Genomic DNA, 21,066 nt, shown 5'->3' on the forward strand with positions numbered 1-21,066 from the left:
GACTTTTGGATCTTTCCAGGGATGGTGACTCCAGCACTGCCCTGGGCAGCCTGTGCCAGGGCTGGGCAACCCTTTTGGCACTATTTGAGGCTGTTTCTTCTCATCCTGTCCCTTGTTCCTTGGGTGCAGAGCCCCCCGGCTGCCCCCTCCTGTCAGGGACTTGTGCAGAGCCACAGGGTCCCCCCTGAGCCTACTTTGCTCCAGGCTGAGCCCCTTTCCCAGCTCCCTCAGCTGCTCCTGGCTCCTTTTAAGTTCCTTCCCACTGGAATGTCTCTTTCTGAGCGTATCACCAGGTCACTGTTCCGTGTTAGAGGCAGAACACAGGTGGTGAGAGTTGTTCTGTCATTTCAGTTTTGGCCATCCTCCTTTTTAGTGTGTCCCAGTGGTTTTGGTGGTGTTGAAGCTTTTTGCTGTTTCTTCAGCCATGTGGTCAGGGAGCAGTTGGCCTTCCCCTGCCTCCTGCCAAGGGATGACAGCGCAGAGGGGCTGTGTGGGCAGCAGGGAAGGAGGAATCACAGCCCAGCTGGGGGGAGGAAACAGATGATAAGAAGGAAAAGGGGAAATAGGAACAGAAAAAGTCTTAGGACAGCAGAAGCTCCACCAAAAAGCAGAAAGGAGCTGCTTTGAAGGGGCCACGTTTTGGGTTTGAAGCTGGATTTGAAAAAGTGAAGGGGAAACATTTCTCCAGCTTCTTTTTTTTTCTTTGTGCTCTTCTGACACTGGGTATGGTTTGGGATATGGTTTTTCATCTCCTTCCTGTTCTTTCCAGGAAAAGAAAAGTTCCTTTTCTGTCACAGCACTTGATGCAAAGGGGATTTTTTGAAAAGATGGAAATAATGCTAGTTCTAGGAGTAAGCATCAGGAAAAAACACAGCTTTTTGTCTGCGTTTGACAGCGAAATAAAATATATGAAATACATAAATACACTTGTTAAAATGCATATTTGAAATACACCTTTTTGATATCAGAGAATCCCAGAATGGTTTGGGATGGAGGGCACATTAAAGCTCATCCAGTTCTAGCCCTGTGCCATGGGCAGGGACACCTTCCACTAAGGCCATGTTGCTCCAAGCCCTGTCCAACCTAGACTTGGTTTTATCAGGTATTTTTGAAATGAGGTGTGAAATGAAGTCTTTCCCAAAATATTAACGCTGGCCCAATGCTTCCTGGTGTTCTCCCCTGACTTGCAAAGCCAACTCAGTGCCCCGGCCTGACCCACCTCGGAACAAGGAGGCAAATTTCAGGAAGCTGTGGTGGTCTGGAAGTGAACCCTGTCAGTTCCTTTCTGGTTAAATGTTATCAGCGCCCTCTGCTGATTAAAAAAATCAGGCTCCTACTTGTCCCAATTCCCCCTTTATTTTTGTTAATTGGATCTGGTGAGAAGGTAAGGGCAGTGTCAGGTTGAGGTCTGGTCCTGTCATGCCCAGGGCAGAGCCTCAAATACGGCTTTGCAAGAGGCATTGACTCCTTATTTAGGTTGAGGTGATGCTTTTTTCCCAAACAACAAAGGTATTTTGCTGCTGTGGGCAGTTTTGCAGATTTTAATGAAGACTTGCTGGGCAGCTGTAAATGCTGAAATTGGTGCCTGTTGTAAGATCTCAATGATCTGGGTTGGATAGGGCCTTGAAAATCACCCAGTGCCACCCCCTGCCACGGGCAGGGACACCTTCCACTATCCCAGGCTGCTCCAAGCCCCATCCAACCTGGCTTGGGACACTTGCAGGGATCCAGGGGCAGAAGAGTAGCATGGTAATCCTGGGGGGAAAAAGCCTCCTTTCCAACATTTGTTCATAAGATTATCACTTCAGATAGTATCACCTTTGTATACAGAGCTCATCACTGTGAGGGAGTAGCAAGAAAGAAGCTTCTCCTTCATCTGTTCTGGTGTAAGGTTTTTTCAGCTCCTCTGGATAAGCTCTAGAAAATGAAATTTCTAATCTTCAGCTTTCATGGAAAGAAGATCTTGGAGAGAATTGCCAAGTAGGACTGTTTAGAAATTTAGAGATTGTTTATATAATTTTGAGCAGCTTTGCAGTATGTTCCCACAAAATCTCATGGTTTGCCTTTACCGCAGGGTTTGAGAAAGTGATTTACAATAAATTCTGTTTTTAAAAATAGTCGTGTTTTGTACTTCACACTCCAGTTACTTGTAAGTCACTGATATTTACAGAGGCCTAAAAATCATTTGGCATGTTTGTAGTAATCACCCACTTGTTTCCCTAAATATGATTTACATCAGAACTCGTGTTCTTTCATGTGATTGTGTATTTATTTATTTTTTTGCAACAACTAAGCTAAATGTATATATTTAAGGAAAGCAAAAAGCATTGGAGGGTTTTCCCCCTGAATTTAAGAATCAGTGTACTGGTAATTTTAATAAGGAAATGTAGAATTAGTGATGTGCACCCTGTTTCATGGTTTGTGTTTAAACTCCCTGCTTGGCTATTGGTCATTAGAAAAGGAGGTGGCCTCAAGTTGCGCCAGGGGATGTTCAGGTTGGATAATTGGGAAAATTCCTTCGCAGAAAGGGGTTGTGAAACACTGGAACCATCCCTAGAAGTGCTCAAAATCCACATGGATGTGGCACTTGAGAACATGGGTTGGTGGCGACTGTGGGGTTGATGTTACACTCGGTGGTGATCTCAGGGGTCTTTTCCAACCTCCACGACCCTCCTGTGACTCTGTGAATCCCAAGGTGGTGTTCCCAAGCGACCTTTAACGAGTGTTTTCCCCCTGTCATTGCACAGATGCCATCAGCTCCACCAACCCCCGCGTCATCGACGATGCCAGAGCCAGGAAGTTGTCGAATGACCTCAAGAGATGCACTTACTACGAGACCTGTGCGACCTACGGGCTCAACGTGGAGAGAGTCTTCCATGACGGTACAGCTGCCTTTCTTCATCCAGCACATCACTCCATGCTCTAGCTGTTCCTTCTCCATAATGGCCCATCTGGGATAGCTCAGATATTTGCCTGCTTAGTTGAAGAAAATGCTGATTTTTAGGCTTTTTTGTTGTACCTTCTTAACTTGAACACACCGCGCTGATGTGTTCTCCACCAGCACCTTCAGTCTTAACCATCTCAAGCTGGTTTTAATCCTTACTTAATTTTCAGTTTTCTTTGGTGTTTGCTTTATTTTAGTAAAGTTTTTTTTGGTTTGGTTTAGTGCTCGTGGAGAGGCCGAGGGGCTGTTTGTGCAGAGTAGCTGAAAATGGCTTGTTCAAGTACCATGGTGTTCACGGGGTGTTAGGAATTGAGAGGGAGGTTGGATATTGGGAAGAAATCCTTCTCTGGGAGGGTGGGCAGGCCCTGGCACAGGGTGCCCAGAGCAGCTGGGGCTGCCCCTGGATCCCTGGCAGTGTCCAAGGCCAGGCTGGACATTGGGGCTTGGAGCAGCCTGGGACAGTGGGAGGTGTCCCTGCCCATGGCAGGGGGTGGAATGGGATGAGCTTTAAGGTCCTTCCCAACCCAAACCTTTCTGGGACTCTTTGAGAGCCTTGTGTTGTAGGGGTTTTGATCCTTGTGGGTCCCTCCCAGCTTGGGATAGTCTATGATTCCATGATCCTGGAGTTCTGTGTGAGATGGGCTCTGTGCCCCCTCTAGTGGAATTTCAACCAAGCGTCCCGGGGCTTGGCTGGCTTCTCACCAGTCTCCTCTCATGGCTGAACGTGTGTCAGCCCCTCAGAACAGCAGTTTTCTGTGTCTAAAAACCTTCTTAATTAAGTTTTAGTACTTCTCAGAGCTCCTCAGTTCTGGGGGTTTTTGTTGCCAGCTTCTCATTGCAAAAGTCCTGCTATGTCTGTGCCTATGTGAGGCAGTGTCACGTCAGCACCTTGCAGTGGGGTGTAAAAAGACACTTCAAATTTTACAAAAAAAGGCAAAAATTTTAAAATTTTGCATGGAATAAAATGACGAAACATTATAATGTTTACATGGAGGAAAAAGAAAACCGTTGTAATTTTTACATGGAAAAAAAAGAGACCAAACATTTTAAGTTTTACATGGAAAACCATGATGTGCACCATTTTTTTACCCATGCTGTTGATCAGATTTCAGAGAAGAGCGTTTGAAGCTGCATCTTCTTGCTTTGCTCCCTGTTTTCTCTTGAACTAGTTGCAAAAATTACTGTTTTGACTGCTTAGATTTTCTATATTGATTAGGAGTTTCAAAGAGCCATTAGGGGGTTTTGTTAGCACATTTATCTTTGAGTGCTAGCTATAGTTAGACTGTTGATTATATATTCCAAGTCGTGGCATTTGTGGCTCTGTCTACAGTCTCCTTCTTGGTTTGTTGGGTTTTTTTGGTTTTTTTTTTTTTTTTTTTCCTTTCTCAGAGCTTTTGAGAGAAGTTTCTTGGCACAAAGCTAGTGTGAGAAACTTGTAAGCTTTCAGGAGGCTCATTTGTCTGTCTGGTCCATTTTGGTCATAAGAAAGAATTGACAAGGATCATGTGTTTTAAGAAAGATCAGGGTGTGTTGGTTTACCCCCGTGGCAGCCAACCAACTCTTTAATATTTGCCAGCTAATAGGATTAGAAATGCTTCTGTGTGAATGGGTTACACTTGCCAGACACGTCTGGGAGCGAATCCAATTCCTGATAGTTTTTGCTGTTTATTTCAGCAGGAAACAAAGCAACTTCTTAACCCCATTAAGTGAGGGGGTGTGAATGAGCAGTGCAAGCTGTTAATAGGGAGCACTTGATTGAATGTCCCTTGGTTTGTGCTGCTCTGGGGCGTTCAGGTTCAGTGTAGCTTTAATGATTTTTAGTGGCTTCTTCAGAGGGTTCACATTAGTTGGGCAACCTGGGATAGTGGAAGGTGTTCTTGCCCTGTCAGGGGGTGGAATGAGATGAGCTTTAAGGTCCCTTCCAATCCAAACCAATTCTGGGATTCTCTGAGAGTAAGGGGGGGAGAGGGGGGAAATCCATCTGAGGATGTTCCAGCCCACAGACTTTTCTTTAGCACACAGTTAGTGGGTTTTGACACCAATTCCTAGTGTGGGCTGCTTTGTCTGCAAGCTTTTTCTGAAATCTATTTCCTTGTTTCTGTGTTGTGCCTTGCTGTGATGTAGACCTACCCTTTTGGAGGAAGAAATTGGAAATGGCACTGAAGAGCCTTTTACTCCTTCGTTGCACACACATTAGAAATTAAATTTCTAATTTGTCCCCTGCAAGCAGCTACTGGACTTAGTGGTCATCTGTTACGATTCTTCTGTGATAACTCATTTCCCATTTTCTCCACAGCTGAGTGGTAAAATAATTTAACTTGAATGATTATTGTTATTATGAAAATGCTACTTTATTCTTGAGTTAAATCCAAATACCTCATTTCCACCGCTTCATTACAGTTGATAAGCTCACTATTGATTGTAACAGAGATGGAATCAGAATCACTTGGGCTGGAAAAGAACCCTTAAGATCATCAAGTCTGTTGGTTCATATTTTGCAAGAGGAATGCTGAGTGAAGTCAAAGCCAAAATCCTTCTTCACATTCTGCTGGTTTAGAGGCTTTTTTTAAACTTTCAGCGATGTCCCACTGAAGTGTAATCTCAGATACTGTTGGGAGTTAAAACGTGAATTTCAGGCTGAAATAAAAAAAAGAAGTTCCATGTTTCAGGGGCTTAGCTTAATAATGTGCCCCACGGTGGAGGATTACAGATCCTTTCTTAGTTTTTGGTATTCTGAATAGTTGAACAGGGGAATTGCATTTTAAAGATGAGATAAATGCTAACAAGATCTATTTTGCTTCATATTTCCCAATTAGGAATTAGAGATTTTTTTTTTCCCCCTGCTTATCAGAACAGATTCTATCAATGACACTGGAAATGATTATTTTAATATTTTTTGTCAGCACAGTATTGTAATGACTGTGTACTGCCCCAGGATGCCTTTTTAATGATTTTAGCCTTCTTAAATTAGCTTGATGTACCATTAATGCATGAGAATTGCTTTTATTTCTGTTCACAGTGTATTCGTAACTACACATCTTGCCCTGCTTTACGTTCGGGTTTTCTCTGACCCATTTAACTGTGGGCCAGGCAATTCTCTGACATCACAAAGGAGAAAATGTTCAAATATTTAGAGGATAAAATTCTACCATCAGCATCACGGGGTGTGAAACAAAAGGGTTTGAGTCTAACTTGGATTCAGAGTTGAATCTGTCTCTGTAGCTTAACAGTTCAACCAAGGAGGTTTTACCTCCTCTGGATGGCTGTAACACCCAGATTTTGAACAAAACTTGCCCAAAATAGCAGTAAACCTGTGAATATTGAGGCAGGAGTTGCAGTATGTGATGGCAGAGACCACTGCTGCCTCACAATTTGCACTTTGCTCTGGTGCCATTATTTTTGGTTGCTTTATTTGCAAATTAACTAGGCTTTTATTAAAGATTGTGTCTGCTCTGGGTAAATAAATTTACCAGAGAAGTATTTTATTTCCAGATACAAATAATATTTCCGATGTGGTGTTGAAAAAAGGTGTCTGAGAACTTCAAAGCACCATTTCTCTATTAAGGGATGGAAGATGACAAATTAATCCTGGTGATGCCAGCTTGAGGGGAAGGGCTGTCACTTGCCATCAGCATTATCAAGTCAGCTTTTATAGATGTGTTTTCATTAGGAAATGTTAATCAGCCTAATGGGAAGTAAATAAAATCTCGGTGCCATCCCGACAGCTGTTTTGGGAAGAGCCGACGTTCACTCGGGCACTGGATGTGGCCGGAGGGATTCTGTGCTTGGGGAGCAGGGGGCTGGGCTGGGGGGGGACCCCAGTGCGGGGCAGAACGAGGCAGCAGTTCCTTCGGATCCAGGAATTCCCAGTGCGGGGCAGAACGAGGCAGCAGTTCCTTCGGATCCAGGAATTCCCAGTGCGGGGCAGAACGAGGCAGCAGTTCCTTCGGATCCAGGAATTCCCAGTGCGGGGCAGAACGAGGCAGCAGTTCCTTCGGATCCAGGAATTCCCAGTGCGGGGCAGAACGAGGCAGCAGTTCCTTTGGCTCTGGGAATTCCTTGGATTTGGGCTGAGACCTCCAGGAATGGGGCGTTTGCAGGGATGAGCTTCTCTGAGCGCTCAGGCTGATCACACTGGGGCTGGATCAGCCTGCGAACTCTTTGGCAGCCCCCCCCTCCAGGCTTCAAAACCGCTGGGAAATCAATATTTTTGCTGGTTGGGTCCAGATAGTTGTATTTTCCTGGTTTGGTTTTTTTTTTTAAAATGAGGAAGAAACAGGAGGTAGTCAATTTCTTTTCCTCGATATTATGGCTTAGTCTGGAGCAACAAATGCTCGAGTCGCGTTCGTTTTAAGCCCCCGTGTTCATTTAAAGTCGTTTCAATGTTAAGTTCGTTTTAAGGCGTTGATTTTAAGGTAAATTTGACGTTTTGATCTTTAATCCACGCCCCGTTTCCCTGGGAATAACGGGAGCGCGGCGGGAGCGGCCGCCAGGGGGCGCCGGAGCCGCGGCGTGAGGGGCCCGCGATGGCGGCGGCGGGAGCCGCTGGAGGCTTTGTGTCCCCGCGCCGGGACGTTCAAACGCCTCGGCCGCCAAAGTCGGCTGGAAATAAAAGATCTATAAATACACAAATCTGGTCACCCTTGTCTTGTGAAGTGTTTCTCTGTGTGTTTTGTTCTGAACTTACTTCAGCTTCGCCCTTGCTCATGCTTTGCCCTTAGATTTACTTTACCCTTCCTGCCTGCCTGTAACTCTTACGGGCCATTAATAAATTACAAGGTTTAGTTTGGAAATAAACATTCCATGCCACCATTCTTTTCTTTTTTTGGTGGCCGTTTTTGTTTGTGCAGACGTTTCTTCTGGTTTCCAGGTAATCTCTCAGCCCTATTCCCACAGCTGGCAAGTTCTGGTGTCATAAATCAGACTTCACATTGTTGTAGGAAGGGCCCCGTGTTAATTAGTAGGAGAAAAATAATCCAGTATCTGACATCTGTATAACGTAGAAAGGCTTGAAATGAGCCGTATGAATTGGTGAAACAGGTATGAAGAAGCCTTCATCCTGGGGAGCAGTTGGCATCAGTAGGATTGGGCTGGAAATGCATCCAAATACTTGGATTTATGTTTTCGGACTGATTAATTGAATTTCGCACTTTACACGTTACAGTTCAAGATTTTTTTCCCGGTGTCCCTGAGGACTTAGGAGGTCTCTGTGCAGTTCCCCTCGTGCTTGGTGTCACTGCCACGCTGTTTGGTGGGCACAGACTTCGCCTTTTTGCCAATTTTTTGTGAAAATCGCACCAGCTTTGCGGGCTTTGGGGACTTTGAGACTGCTATTGCTCCATCAGGTTTCTTCAACCTTGATTGACAAATGTGTGAAGGAAAGAAAACCGATTTTCCAGTGACTTGTCTGCATCTATTTTTCCTCATTCTTGGAATCAAACGATGGGGTGAGGAGCTGTAGTCCAGGGTACGGCATTTGAGAAGCGCTATCATTAGCGCAGAGGAGTCAAATGATGTAATGCCAGTAAAAGTTCCAGGGAGGTTTTGATTTTAGCTGTGGTGTGTCATTCAGTAGGTGACTTGTAGAAAACCATAATCTCTTGCAGAACTTTTTGTGTGACTTTTAATTTTATAGCGGTTATTTTATGGCACTTTCTCTAAGTCTTCATTTGAAGTGTATGCAGTAAGGCAGGTTACTTAAAACCTAGAGCAGAACTGCTGATTTTATGCAATAGGTGACAGCTGTTCAATTTTTTGGAGAGTACAATAAATGCAAGACCAAGTTCAATATAGAGAAATTCTTCATTAAATGGCAGCAGGAGCATTGATACGTCTCATCAAAATGTAAAAGAATTCAGATTTTTAGTACTGATGATTCAGAATTAGTCCAGTAAAGTAATATTCTTTAATTCAAACTCTGATTGAAATCCTGGTGCAGGAAACAAGCTGGTGGTTTGGGGGTAAATTGCTTTTTTTCCCACGGTAGAACTGTGAGTAAGAGGCAGAATTGGTCTGTTTGATAGACTTGTGTGTGTTGTGCTTAAGAGACAAAGCGTTATAAACACATTTGTGGAGTGTCTAGCAAGCAAGTAGGAATTGTTTTCCCTTAAAAACAGAAACAGAAGCGAAAAATTCTGGAAAGGAGAAAGCTTGAAAATTCCTTATTTTTCAAATCTCTGCCCTTCTCAGTAGAGATACCAGGAAAAGCAGAACAGAAATAAGTCATAAGGAAATGTTGTTGTGCTGCAGCTCCTGGCAGAGCTGGTGGCAGAAGCTGAAAAGAGCAGTGACAATTTCTGCGGTTCTTTTTGAGCCACGGGACCTGAACAGCAGACTGACAGCTGCTAGCAGGGCTCAGCCCCGGGCTGTGTCCAGAGGGGAGGGTTTAACAACGAATGAAGTGAAATACTGCTTGGTGCTACCTGTTAGAGTGAGGATTCTTTAGCAGCTGCAAAATGATGCTGTAGAGGAGCTGACCACAAGGTTAGGCAAGGGCCAGGAAGGGCTTCAGCAGAGCATGGCCTCCACAAAGTGGCAGTTTATATTGGCTTTATTGCAGCAACACCTTTGCTTCCTCGTGTCTGTTTTATTTCTGAGTGTTCTGTCTAAAGTGTGCCTCGTTTGCTGCATTTTGGGGGATGCTCTGCCTTGCCCAGCGTATCTTTGTCTCTCTTCCTACTGCTATGCTTTTTGTTATGCTCCTATGCTTACGGTTTGGTCATTTACTCTCTGATTTTTCTTCTTAATTTTTTTATTGACAAATCTTAAAGCCCTCGTCTCCTGCTTTATGCCATGTTCTGTACAGCTTCTCCAGCAAGCCCTTACGTACAGAGGGCAACATGAAATGTCTAAAGCTCAATTTTTTTTTTTTTCCAGTTATCCTAAATACGTCTTCCCTTGGTCATTGGTTTTAACAGTCCTTTGTGGATTTCTCTTAAAATTTGCTAGCAAAAAAATGGCTTTGCTGGCTTAATATTGATGAATGGGAGATTAAGAGCTAGCCCACAAGATGTGTTGTCTGAAGACAGAAAGGGAAGGGAAAATGCCCTTTCTGTAACTTCATTCTGTTCTGGGTGTGTTTAGGAACATTTATTAAAGCCAAAAGCCCGCTTTGCCCCCTTATAATGAAGAGATGCTTTTGTCTGAGCTATCAAACGTTTAAAACTGGTGTAATAAACATAATCCTTTTGTAACCTTCTCTGTTGTGTAACAAACACGTTTTCAACATCAAAGTTGATTATTAGCATAGCTGGTTCTTCAAAAGCCATTTCCGAAATGCATTGCAAATCGTTGCCTTTCAGCTAATCCGTATGCATATGCAAATCCCATTGAGCTGTTTGCTTCGCTGGGATTAGCATTGTGTATTCAGCCTTTAAAAGCCTCCCTGGATGCATGGGGGTGGTGTGTGGAGTGAGGCACAGTGGTGGCATTCGCCTCGGAATTCCTACACCAGCAAACTTCCAGTGCTGCTGCAGAGTTTATAAGATGTGTTTTTTCTTTCTCATTCTCTATAAAGTAGAGAGTGTTTAATTGTATATAATTAATTTTGCAATTGAGGTTTGGTCTGACGAGGTGGTGAGTCCCTGGTGCTGCACAAGGTAACTTGTGCCCACCAAATCTGTAACTTCTGCCTCTTCCCTCCTGGAAGAAAAGTGTTTGCACCGATCACGTTGTGTGATTTTCATCAAATGTCAATGCAAAGTGAATTTTATCTGTAAACTCCTCATTTCATTTCGTTTTCAGAGAGGATGGTGTCGGGTTGGTTGTTGGCCAGGCTCAAACATTAAGTTGCCTCTATGAGCAACTTCATTTGTTGTCAGTCATTGAGGCTGCTGGTGGCTGGGCAGCCCCAAGTCAGGGTATTGGGCCAGCATAGCTGTGGGCATCAGGGCATCCCAAGTCCTTTGCCAAGGATAAAAGTATCCCTTGAAGCTTGTTGTCCTATTTGTATGGTTAGGTTATTGATGCCTCAGTTCCTGGGGTAGTGTGGTCTTTAGTACAGACTGTTGTTCTCTGCATCAAACTTCCCTTTGTTTGCCTTAGTTGGTGGAGTTGTGTGTGAGCCAGAAGCAGCAAGGCCAGGTCCTGCCTGCTGCAGGATCTGGCCAATGTTTTGTGGAAAAGGGCAAATCCAGCACTTGTATTGTACAAGAGATGAGTCTGTAGAACATAGAGCCACTTTTTGAATAGCTTCTCTTTGTATATTCCCGTATATTTCTTTAGTTTGGTCTTTCCAGGGGTTACCAGTCTGGAGTCCACGTGGACTTGTTTCAGCAATGCATCCTGCATTTTGGTTAGGAAGTAAGCTAAAATCAGGAAGGAAAATTAGTTGGCAGATGGATGGGACTGCATGGGCTGCCTCAGTTAGGAAAATTAAATGTGACTCTTGCACACAGGGGCTCAACAGGTTTTGTTAAGGGATTAGGGAGACTGGGGGACTCTTCCACTTCTAGATGTGGCACCTGGGGACGTGGTTCGTGGTGGCCTTGGCAGTGCTAGGGTGATGGTTGGATGTGATGATTTCAGAGGGCTTTTCCAACCTAAATGATTCTTGATGGGTTCCCTAACAGTCTCCACGTGTGACTTCAGTTCATTATCTGCTGATAATTGCTCACAGTTTGCTGTTGTTTGGTTTGCTTTGATTTTTCTCCTCATTTTTGTTTTGGCTGCTGATTTATAGCCCTTGACTGAAGGTTTCCTGTAACTTCCAAAACTTCAAATTAAATTTTTGAATAAATTGTAACTCTGATAGAAGACATTTTTTTGAGCATTATTTGGAACATATGTCATCTGTGACAAGTGCATTCCCTCAGGAACCTCTTTGGAGTGCTGGCTTATCACATTTAGTTCAAGAATTATTCTAAAGCTGGTACATGACTAAAAATTGAATGGTTTTGTTAATAAATGTTGTGAATGCGTGTTCCTTGTCGTTTCAGCACAAGATCCTGCTGTGTCAGGCACCTTCTGCAGTGTCTCACCTTTGAAAAGGCTTTCAGAGTCACAGAACCAATTTTAAATTAAGGCAGAGGTTTGTTTTTCTTCAAGCTCTATCTGCACTTAATGAAGGAACGTTATTGGCAGATGCTGAAGAAATATTTTTTTCCATAGAAAATTGGATTTCGGGCATAAAACTTGTTAATGTTAATAAAGACAGGTCATTACTGGTCTCAAGTCAGATATGCAAACTCCAGGAGATGGAGTGCTGCTGGTGGCACTTCTGCTGGTGCTACTTTTGTGTGAAAAAAGCCCTCGTGGGGAGTAAATCAGCCGGAGTTGAGCGCACGTACAATCGTCTTGCTCCCATCATTTATGCCCCTCCTGATGGCTGATGCACTTGCTTGTGTCTTAGGGCTGGTAATTTACAGTCTCCCAGAAAGGTATGTTTAGATTTAAGCTGTGCAATAGTGTAACTAATGAGAAACAGAGGGAATTTATAGCACTTGGTGACTGATTGGCCGAGTACCTCGACATTAATTGAAATCTGAGGACTCCCAGCTGTCCTTCAGTTAAAAAAAAAAAAATTAAAAAGGAAAAAAACCCCTCTTTTTGGACAAGTGTGACTACTGCTTTGTAGCATTTTGGCAGTAGTTTTTGTGTTTGTGGAGAACGTGGTGGGGATGAAGAGGTGGGATCCCTCAATGAATGCAAGGTGTATTCCCTAACCCCCTGCAGGCACTGGTTGATCTGCGCCCATGGCAGTATCACTCAGCTCCTGCTTTTCTAGTCTCAGTGTGACTTCAGTTGTCTTGCCCTAGGATTTTGGCTCCAGTTCCACGTGGAAGCTCGGCTGTAGAGTCAGCACTTTGTGCTGCTCTCCGCTGTTTGGCTGAGAGGCACTCAGGCCTAACTGTTGTGTGACAAATTATCTGGATAAATACTTGGCATTAATCTCTCGCTTAATAACGCTGTTTAACCGGTCATCTCCACGGAGAGCACGCAGCTTTCTCCTCTGCTGTCATCCTGTAAATGCACCATTCTTGCTGGAGCTTAGTCTTGTGAAAATGTCTAAATTTTCCCATTAAGTGCTTAAAAAGTAATAAAACTAAAGCCATTAGCCTTCACTCGTCAGATCCGTATCAAGAGAAATATTCTTGGGCGCCATAAATCTGATCAAGTGTTCGACATTTATATCATTCGACTTCATTCTCTGGAAATGGACCTTTGAAGGTAAATTGCATTAAGTAGGGCAGTTTAAATTTTTAATACAATCTTATTGTAACTGTTAGCAAATGATTAAAGTGCAAAGGGGGGGCTTATGTGTTTTGGGAGATTTATGTGAAATGCTCTATGATGCTTCTGCTCGGGCAGGGAGCTGCTTTTGTGACAGCTGAATGTGCATAAACCCACAAACCCAAAGGAATTTTAGGCTGTAGTGGTGGAGGAGATGGCTTCCTATCTGCTGCTGGATTTGAGGAGGGTGTTTTGGGAGCAGGAGTTACTCCACCTGCACTGAAGCAGTGATGTTGGTAACACAGAGTTTAACTCTTTTTCCAACAGGCATTTGTGTGCCTGAGAGGTGGATTTTGATGGCTCAGTGGACAATGGAGCTCATGGGCTGAGGTGGTTTATTTAATTTTGTTTAGGTCCTTGGTGGTTTGTTTTGAGGGAGGTTTTTCTTTAAAGTACAAGAACATTCTCTGGCTTGATTTTGGTGAGCAGCATAGATAGGTTGTGCTTCAGAAGTACTGATGTGTTTGTGCACTTTGTGTGTGTTGCTGTAATAAACCTGATGTCTCTCTGGTTTTTTTTTCTGAGGAGAATACTCACATATTGAGGAATAATACCTATATTTAATGTGGAAAAAGTGCCATTTGTTCAAAGTAGTAGGTGAATATAACTTTTTTCTTAGATATCCCAAGAATCATGGCCCTTGTTTTGGGACCAGCTGTGCCCTGTCTGGATGTAGCTGTGTCATCTCAAGGTGTGGTTGCTGCTCTGACTTCAGACTTTGAGTTGTTAGGTAACAATTTTAATTCGTTTTGGCAGCTTAAAAAGAAAACCATTGATTATGGTGGCTTTTTGGTGAGCTTTTTCTTCAAGTTGAGTTAATAGAACCATCTGGATGAAGCATGAGTTGAATTTGATTCACTAAATGTGCATAAGTTTATTTCTTTCTAGAGGGATGGATGCGTCTGAGATGCACTAGCATAACCAGCAGCTTTCTAGCACTTTGTGTCCTTTTTTGTGCTCCTTTAAGTGAGCTCATTGGGTGTGCATGAATCTTCAGAAAGCAGAAATGTTCTCATTTGATGCCCCAGAATGGGCTTTCCATGGAGCTGCTTCAAAATGGGAGTGTGAAATTTGTCGCTAAGGTGGTAAAATCCTTAAGTATCATATAATTTTCTGTTATTTAATCTGTCTTGACATGATTAAAAGGTGATTCTGTGTTTTGACACAGAATTAAATATATACAATTATGTTATCCTTAAGAATGTTATTCTTAAAGGGTAATTAACAACTCAGTTGCTTCCTATATGGACATTTTACAAAGCACATCAATTTGACTGCGTTCTCTTTGAATCTTTTCAGTTTGACTTTTTTTCTTGTTTCAACATTTTTTAACCTTTGCATTTAAAATCATACCTCTGTGTGGGATGTAACAGGATTTATTACTTGATTCTGTCCTCATGGAGAGATCAGCAGAGCTCCACGAGGTACTGGTGAGGTAAATCCATGTGCAGAAGGCTTTACCTGTGTGTCTGGCACAATGTTTGCCTTAAATCCTCGAGCCATGTGCTTCTACTTGCAGCACAGTTCAAGTAGTGAAGAAAACACAGGTTTATTTTTTAAATTCCTTCAGATGCCAGATTGTTTCCAGTGGATTTATTGGCATATTTGCTTGCCTAGTCTTGGAAGGCAGTGATTTGCATGGAAGTTGGGAATAAGTGATGTGCAGTGTTAATTATAGTTACCTGTGGAGGAAAAAATATATGTTGGCATTGATTAAAGATATTTAATACTGAGCCTGATTTGCAGCTGCATTTTCATACCTTGTAAGTAAAGGTATAAGAAGCAAAGATTTGTTAACCAAGCACTTTGTCCTGTAAAACTTCCTAATGTTTTTGGTCCCTTGCAGTACAGATTTATACTTTTTTGGTCGGTTTGACTTTTGTTTTCTGGTCGTGCTGTAGAGTGAAATTGAAGTTTCTCCCAGCAAGTTTCACCACAGGCTGTCAGAGCACGGAGTGGGTTTGTGCTCAGTGCAGAGCAAGAACTCCTCTCTGCAGGTGAGGCTTTACAGTGGCACTGCTTCTTCAGGGCAGAGTAACTTAAGACATTTCTGGCTGCGTGTGGCCAGGAATTAGGTGGATAAATTGCCATTTCCAAACCCCAACATTACAGTTGTCCAGCACTCGTTTCTCTATTACACCTGACACGTGCAATGCCGAGCTCTCCTTTTAAACAGAGGAGTGTAAAGGTTGTTAAGCCTAGAAAATGGATTGAATTTAAAATAACAGGCACAATGGCCTTAATAGTGGCTACTTACATTAATGTTTCCCATTTGGAAGCGTTTGTGGTTAGGGCTTGCTCTGATAGTTATTACTGCCTTTCCTGCAATATGTAATTGTGGAATAAATTTACTTTTATTGAACTCATACTGTAAACATGGAATATTAAGCTAAAAGGCAGCTGCTGTAAAAATGGAAGCTGCTGTATATCTTAACTTTTCCACTTGTATTCTTTAAGGTAAAAGCAAATACTGTGTAACTCCCAGTTTTGCATTTCTTTTTTCCTTCCCAGTAGTTAAAACAGGTATTCACAAGTGTTTATCCCTGCTGTTGGTTTTCACCCAGCCATGAGCCTTCCAGCTTCAACTGAAAGCCATTTTCTGTCCATAAGTGGAGGGAAATTTGTTGCGCTCCCATCTTCTGCACAAAGCAGCAGGTTTTAACTGAACCCGGTGCTTACTCGGACGCACAGTGGAGATAAATGCTCTTGAACAGGTTTTTATGAGAAACCAGTTGTGATTGAAATTAGTGGTAATTGGAGAAGAGAGTTTGCATCTCCTAAATATGCAGCACTCCTGTACTATGATCACTGAGAAGAGAAATAACACCAGGTGTTGAGGATCTTGTATGCTTGGAGTCTTCCCTTTTAATAATCCAGGCTTTCCTTGGTCGAAGCAAAGAGCACAGGAAAATCTGTGTTCCCTGCCTTTTGGGAATGAAAAGCGATCAGATTGTTGATACCTTTGGATGTTTTCTAGGATCCATCTTAGAAGCAGGGAGAGATCAGGTCTCAGCCTAGATGAGATTTGCCTCAGGTCATCTCTTGGGCGCTGCAGGGTGTTTCCAGTTTTCCAAGATGCGGAGCTGGTAAGACTCTCACCTTGTGCCTTGAACTTCTCCTAGGAAGTATTTTCCCCCCAGGACTCTGCCTTTCTTGTCCTTGTCCTTGGATGGAGCTGCGCTAATGAGGTCGAGGAGGAGCTGATGTGTGAACAGCCCTTTGAACCAGGGCAAGACAACTCTGTCAGTGCAGTTCCTCTGGCAACAGCATTCCTAATGGGGACGAGCTCCCAAACGGAGCACAAAGAGGAGTGGGTTCATTATGGAGGCACAGCTGTGGGTGTCGGGGAGAGGAGGTGCCCTGCTCGTCCTCCCATGAGGGAATTCAGTCCTCTGCTCGTCAGCCCCCAGAGCAGAACGGGAGGGCTTTGCTCGGGGAAGACGAGCGTGCGGTCCCTTTTTCCATGCGCAGATGGAAAACGCGGTGGTTTGCGCGGAGATCCGCAGAGCTGGAGCCTGGAAACATCGCTGTGCAGCTCCGAGGCTGCCGGAGTGCCGAGCTCTCCTGCTCAGGGCTCCCTGCGAGCCATCCAGGCAGGGAGGGAGCGGGAGATGCTGAGGAACGAGTGGGTTTTGACTAACAAAAAGTAGCGTTTGAGATGAAAGTGGCAGGGGGTGGGAAGGTTAATTTTGTTGTGGTGCGCTAGGTCAGGCATGGAAGAAGAGGCATTCAAGCCAAGAGCTTTCCCTCCCAACTTGGAGCGGGAATTTCACATGCTTTTAATTATCAATGCCTTAAAGCAAAACACAACTCCCAGTCATTCTGGTTCGTGGAATTAAACTTAAATGTATAAAAAATGAGTGTCGGTCTCCCCCCAAGACCAAATATTTGCTAAATATCAATTCTCCTTGTTTACAGTTCGAAGTATCCATGGCATATCCCCCTTTATTTGCAGAAGAGGTCTTGACTTTGCACATAAATTTTGTTTAGCTTTTCATACTACTGATACATTACAATAAAATCTGTCCCAAATTTGATAGCTTAATGGAATCTGTAAAAGTACAGACAATTCAATTGATTTTTAAAAATAGTTGAAATGCTTCTCACTCTCTGGATTATTTTTGATATCTGCTATAGATTAAGTCAGTATTCATCTGTTTTAGAAATATTTTTCGGCAAGTATTAAATTCCAATATTGCATTCAGAAGCAGCTTTGGAATGAGACAGAACCTGAAGGCTTGGGGCAGAAATATTTCTGCTTTCTTGAATTTTTAATTCTCTTTATAGAACGTCATTGTTCTGATGGAGTGAGCAGCTAAGACATTTGAGGTGAAGAGTGGTCTATTTTGACCCTACCTGTGTCCAGTTTGGGACCCCCCCCCCAGCATAAGAAGGATGTGGAGTTGCTGGAATGAGTCCAGAGGAGGCCATGGAGATGTTTCTGAGACTGGAGCCCCTCTGCTCTGGAGCCAGGCTGGGAGAGCTGGGGCTGTTCACTTGGAGAAGAGAAGGCTCCAGGGAGAGCTTAGAGCCCCCTCCAGGGCCTAGAGGGGCTCCAGGAGAGCTGGAGAGGGACTGGGGACAAGGCATGGAGGGACAGGACACAGGGAATGGCTTCCCAGTGCCAGAGGGCAGGGCTGGATGGGAGATTGGGAAGGAATTGTTCCCTGGGAGGGTGGGCAGGCCCTGGCACAGGGTGCCCAGAGCAGCTGGGGCTGCCCCTGGATCCCTGGCAGTGCCCAAGGCCAGGCTGGACATTGGGGCTGGGAGCAGCCTGGTTCTCCACTCATGTTCAGGTTGTGCATTTGAGTCGGTGAGTTCAGACTGTCTTGAGTTTCTTTCCCCTGTTCCTTCCCCTTCCTTGCCCAGACCGTGCTGTGCATGTTGATGTGATGCTACCAACACCCCTGTGTTCACATTGAAGGGAAGAGGTAAATATTTTCCTTGGCTAATTATCTCTCCCGTGTGGGAGCAGGAGCTTTTGCAGACGAGGTAGTTTTCATTCATGTGTGGTTTTTGTTCAGTTTTGGTCTTAATTTAGGTCTTTTCCACATACGATGAAGACAAATCCATGTGCATATGCTAAAATCTGACCTTTGGTTTGCTCTCTTCACTCACTAATGTGTTTTAAAATATTTTAATATATGGCTTCCCAGGCTCCAGATCAATAACCCAATGGGTCTGAAATGACAGAGTGCTACGATATTCCCCTTTAATTTAAACATGATTAGCTGATGAAGGTTATGATCAATATGCATGGAGAAGATAAATTAATTGATACCATCCTTTCAGGATGATAAGAGGCCTATTGGAGGTGGGATGTAACTAATGAAGCTGCTTCTTCATATATATGAGCTATTTTTTATACAATGTATTCTCACTAAATCATGGTTATGCCATCATTCATTTGCATGAAAAACATAAGCCACAGACCAGTTTGTTATTAAAATTGCATTCATCTGAGAAGAAACTATGCTTACACCATCCCTGCCTGTGCTATAAGGTAGTGAGGGAAAACAATCTTGGAATTTACGTGATTATCTTTTTATGTTTTTCTGAACAAGACAGCCTGGATTCTGTTGGCTTAATTCCATCAAGTTTCTGGGGTACTTCTTAAGGAGATGCCAATAATTGTCACTGGTTTTGGTGGAGGCTTTGCAGGTGACTGCAGGCTCCTTGGCACAAGTTTCATGAGGTGCTTCCCTTCAGGAAGAAAACTGCATGCAAGGAAGCTAAATTTAGTTAGTGGTATTTTTGATTAGCACTACGCAGATATCTGTTTCTAAAGACTGAAATTTTGATTAGTTTTTAATTTGTGACTCAAAAGGTAGCAACAAATTTTATTTTTATGTATTTGTGACATATAAAAAGAGCACTTTCCAAAGGCTTTAGCTGAATTAGCAGCAAGAACTCAAGCTCCAGTGTGTGATGGGATGAATTCCTGAAATAGTTTGACTTGTTTAAATTGAAAAATTGTAGAAGGGGTTTGGAAGTTGCTGCATTTCACATCAGTTCTGTTTGATTTTTTTTTTATTATGGGTCTGCCAAGCTGTGTCTAGAGATGTTAATGACTCTGATCCCTGTATCCATTTGATAAATGCTGCCTTTCCTTCAGTGCTGAAGAAAATGTCTTAATAAATTGCAAAACAAATTAGGCATTTTCCAGCTGTGCTGCTGCTGCTGCTAAGGAATAAAAGCTAAAACTAGAAATCATGATACAGCTTCTTTCCATAAATAATTTCGCTGGGATGTGGTGTGTGGCACCACCAATCCAGGAATTCATTCTATGTCGGGAACCCTTTATCAGTTCCAATATTCCAATTATCTTTGGTTTGGGTTCCAAAATGGATTGCCCTGGTGCGATGGCTGGTAATTAAGGACAGTCCATCTTATTCCTTGGCAGCAGAGACTGGGGTGTCTTCTGCCTGCCAGGAGAACATCCCAAAAAAGAATGGAAAATGTTTCCTTCCATAAGCTTTGTTAGTGTGGTGTAGTAAGCACAGAGGGGACTTGGTACAGAATTCCTGCTCTTGCTTTTTGTAACTTTTTCCCCGAGTCCTCTGGTGCTCACCTGGTGGAGTGAGAGTTCTGGAGTCACATCCTCCATGTGGAGAACCGAGCTGGGGTCTCACATGGAGCATCATGGAAAACCAGCATCATTTGTCTTCTGTGTAATACACTCAACTTTTGGAGCAGGCTTTGGTGGTGGAACCCTCTGTTTGTGTCTTGTTCATTCTGTGTTTTCCTGCCATGCTCTACTTTCCACGTGTGCTCTGCCTTACCTGCCTGGATGTTTTGTTTCTCTTTAGTTGCCCAGAAGATCGTTTCCACCAAGAAGAAACAGCAGCTCTCAATTGGACCCTGCAAATCTCTGCCCAACTCTCCGAGTCACTCCTCCGTGTGTTCTGCCCAGGTTTCTGCCGTACATATCAGCCAGGTACAGATAAAATAAATGCTTGAAAGAGGAACTGATAAGCTGCTTTTCATCTTATGTATTTCATGCCATTTCAAGTGCTCTCTTTGCTGCTCGAGAGGTAGTTGCCATTTTCTTAATGCTGTCAGTGATCTGTAACTTGAAGCAATATCTGAATTTTTGTTTTTTTTAGATTGGCTTGACTTCATTTCAGGAAGCAAAATAGTAAAGCAGAATAATTTGGCTTTAAAGCGTGCTTGGATTGATAAGCCTGCTTTGATCATTCTCATTGGTACCCAGCAGCCTGCAGGTCTGAGTAGACCAGTCATGACAGTTGCAGGGTTTGCTGTGCTGTGGTTTAACATCCCCTTGCTGTGTTTTTGATGGTTACTGTCCCTCAGCTGTGCTGAGCTGGTGTATCCCAGTGGTTAGAGTGCTGGAATTTTCACTTGATGGTATTTTTAGAAGCATATGGTGTCCATCAACTCAGGTTCAACCCACTACATATGGTTAATACCAAAATTTTCTGGCTAGCACAAGTTTTACCTGTGTGTGTTGCACGCTCCCCTGTGTCTCCCTCGCGATGCCCTTCCTCAGTGTCTTTGTTTTCTAGTGTCAAGTGATAATCTCTGGGCATACCCCCAGTTGGGATGGATGTAAACTGAATGATATCAAATACCTACAGCCACTCTGGTGTGGTTTTCACTCTAAACTCAATAATATGCCAGTATCTTCTGAGGTTATTTTGCAATCTTGAGCCACGCACGTGAGGATCTGTTTTAACTCTGGACCTCTATCCTGCACCGAGTGCCTGGTTTTTGGCAGAAAGGAGTAACTTCTACCACTGGGTTACAACCCTAGAGATGCAGGTGCCAGTTTAGTCTTAAAAGTTCTTTGCTATGAGTTACTCTGCTTCAAGCTGAGTCCCGATACATCCTCAGACTGTGGCTGTGGTTTTTGCTGATGAGCCTAAAGAGAA

At 43.4% G+C, this 21,066-nt stretch overlaps 1 protein-coding gene across 16 annotated transcripts in view; it reads left to right on the plus strand.

The window, feature by feature from the left end:
* AGAP1 (ArfGAP with GTPase domain, ankyrin repeat and PH domain 1) overlaps window positions 1-21,066 on the plus strand; it is a 315,433-nt gene that overhangs the window by 119,567 nt on the left and 174,800 nt on the right. For all 16 annotated transcript variants that reach the window (XM_048310096.1, XM_048310097.1, XM_048310099.1 and 13 more), the window contains 2 exons: window positions 2,748-2,882; window positions 19,984-20,111. In XM_048310096.1, coding sequence (XP_048166053.1) covers window positions 2,748-2,882; window positions 19,984-20,111 — 263 coding nt within the window. The remainder of the gene's footprint in view (window positions 1-2,747; window positions 2,883-19,983; window positions 20,112-21,066) is intronic.

This window comes from Corvus hawaiiensis, chromosome 7, assembly GCF_020740725.1.
Source record: "Corvus hawaiiensis isolate bCorHaw1 chromosome 7, bCorHaw1.pri.cur, whole genome shotgun sequence".
NCBI classification, from domain to species: Eukaryota; Metazoa; Chordata; class Aves; order Passeriformes; family Corvidae; genus Corvus; species Corvus hawaiiensis.